General features: G+C 40.8%; 1 protein-coding gene across 1 annotated transcript; it reads left to right on the forward strand.

The window, feature by feature from the left end:
- The first annotated feature begins 9 nt into the window (after positions 1–9).
- LOC118429472 (mucin-21-like) lies at positions 10–1,400 on the forward strand. The gene is made up of 2 exons (XM_035839962.1): positions 10–486; positions 839–1,400. The coding sequence occupies exons 1-2, from the start codon at positions 95–97 to the stop codon at positions 1,011–1,013; spliced, it is 567 nt and encodes a 188-aa protein (XP_035695855.1). The 5' UTR covers positions 10–94; the 3' UTR covers positions 1,014–1,400.
- Positions 1,401–2,009: the final 609 nt, after the last annotated feature.

Below are 2,009 nucleotides of genomic sequence, written 5' to 3' on the forward strand. Positions count from 1 at the left end.
AGCTCTAACAACAATTCAAGACACTACAGCAGCTCTACCAACAATCAAGGACACTACAGCAGCTCTAACAACAAATCAAGACCCTACAGCAGCTATGACAACCCAACCAGACACTACACCAGCTCTAACAACAAATCAAGACATTACAACAGCTGTTACAACAAATCAAGACACTACAAAAACGGTTACACCAACTGCAGCCACTTCTACAGCATACCCTGAGACAACAGCTACAGGTGCAGATACAGCAAACACTGTGTCTACACAGCCACAATCTGCAACAACTACACAAGGCAACTCTGGCCTAACTACAGCTGCTGACACAAGCAAAAGTACCGCCCAAAATCTGGGGAACATTGTTGGTACCAGTACTAAAACAATACAGCCTGGACAATCATCAACAGTTACTCCCATTGACAACAATGGGATTGTAACTACTGAAGGCCAATCCCAGGAAGGTCCCGCAGAGAGTTCAACCCAACTAGGGTAAGTTACAACTAACATGTTGCATATCTTCTGTAAACTAAAGAAATTACAGCAGAGTCAACTGATTTTAGAGAACAACGTAGTCTACTTTTAGGACATGTTTTTCACATCCCGGAGCAAATCTAAATTGTAGATGATTCCTTCAATTCCCAGCTATCTGCCAATAAAACACACCAGATATTGTAAAATACCAAGCCTTGGAAGTCCTAGTCCTACAGCACATAATGAACTTCAACATACTTTATTCTGTGAAGTGCACCAAAGCTATATCAGATCTGGTACTTCTGGTAAAAATAGCTCTCGATCTAAGCATTTTGTTTAAAAGATTTTGTGGTTACATTCTGTGCTACAGGCTTGCAGAATACCTGGGCATGGCAGGAGCCTTTGCTGCCCTGTTTGCCCTGACAGTGGGGGTGACCGTGTACGTCTCCAAAGCCAAGGCCCGTGCCAGATCTGTCACACCGGAGAGAGCCAGCTACGGCAGACCAAAGGCAAGAGTGGCGTGGCAGAATGAGATTCTGATGTAGACACAGTTAGATTGCACAAAAGCATGGAGCATGGACTGTCAAATATTAGTAGAAAGATTAGTAAGGATTCCTAGATAGTTAGATGGTAGTGACTGCTGATAGCTTCTCTTACAGGTCGTGAGATAGCCTCTGTTGAAGATACAATATTTACCTAGAGTCTAGGTCTGTCATAGACAGTCATACAAAAGAGTGGCAGTAGTTATCATAGAGTAGACCTATTATACGTACACATGTACCATACTTCAACATTTGGTGAGGATTGGGAACTGATTCAGTCCTGTTCCCTGCCAATTTTTTCCTGTAAATACACAACTGTCATACTTCTATTGTTTGGGTTCTTGAGAGGAGAAAAAGTGTACACTGTACCTTAACTATTACATTGTACAAGTAGCAAAATTTATTAGATAAATACATACTATGTGATTGTGATTTCCCTCAAGGTATACAATAATTGTACATGTATGAAAAATATACTGTGTACATATTGAGAGATTCTAGCTCAAAGACATTAACAGAAATTTATATTTGTCCTAAAATGTTGCTGTGATTTAGACTGCACCAAGTGAAAAAGGATCTAATAATCAGCACACTAACATTTATCTAAGAGCACCTCTAACAGTACAAGCTCTTCAGTTTTACTACCACAAGCCACAATCATCATCATCCTCATCTGATTCAGCACATTCTACTAGTATCTCTACTATGATCACTATCAGAAGCACACCATGTCAAAAACTATGCAACCTTGTAAGTTATCAGTATTTCAGCAGGATTACAACAAACCTTTCATGATCAGCACAAGAATCATCATCTTTATCAGCACCATCATCTCACTGTCATCTCACAATCACAATTGACTCCAATCTCATCAAGACCACCCTCCATATGCATAAACCATAGACTCATACCATCCTGATCTCGACCCTAACAGTGCAGCGATGGGATGGAGGGTGACCACTCCAGGAGAATTCCCCAATTTCACTTGAACTACTGGCA

This window comes from Branchiostoma floridae, chromosome 13 (genome assembly GCF_000003815.2).
Source record: "Branchiostoma floridae strain S238N-H82 chromosome 13, Bfl_VNyyK, whole genome shotgun sequence".
Taxonomy (NCBI): Eukaryota; Metazoa; Chordata; class Leptocardii; order Amphioxiformes; family Branchiostomatidae; genus Branchiostoma; species Branchiostoma floridae.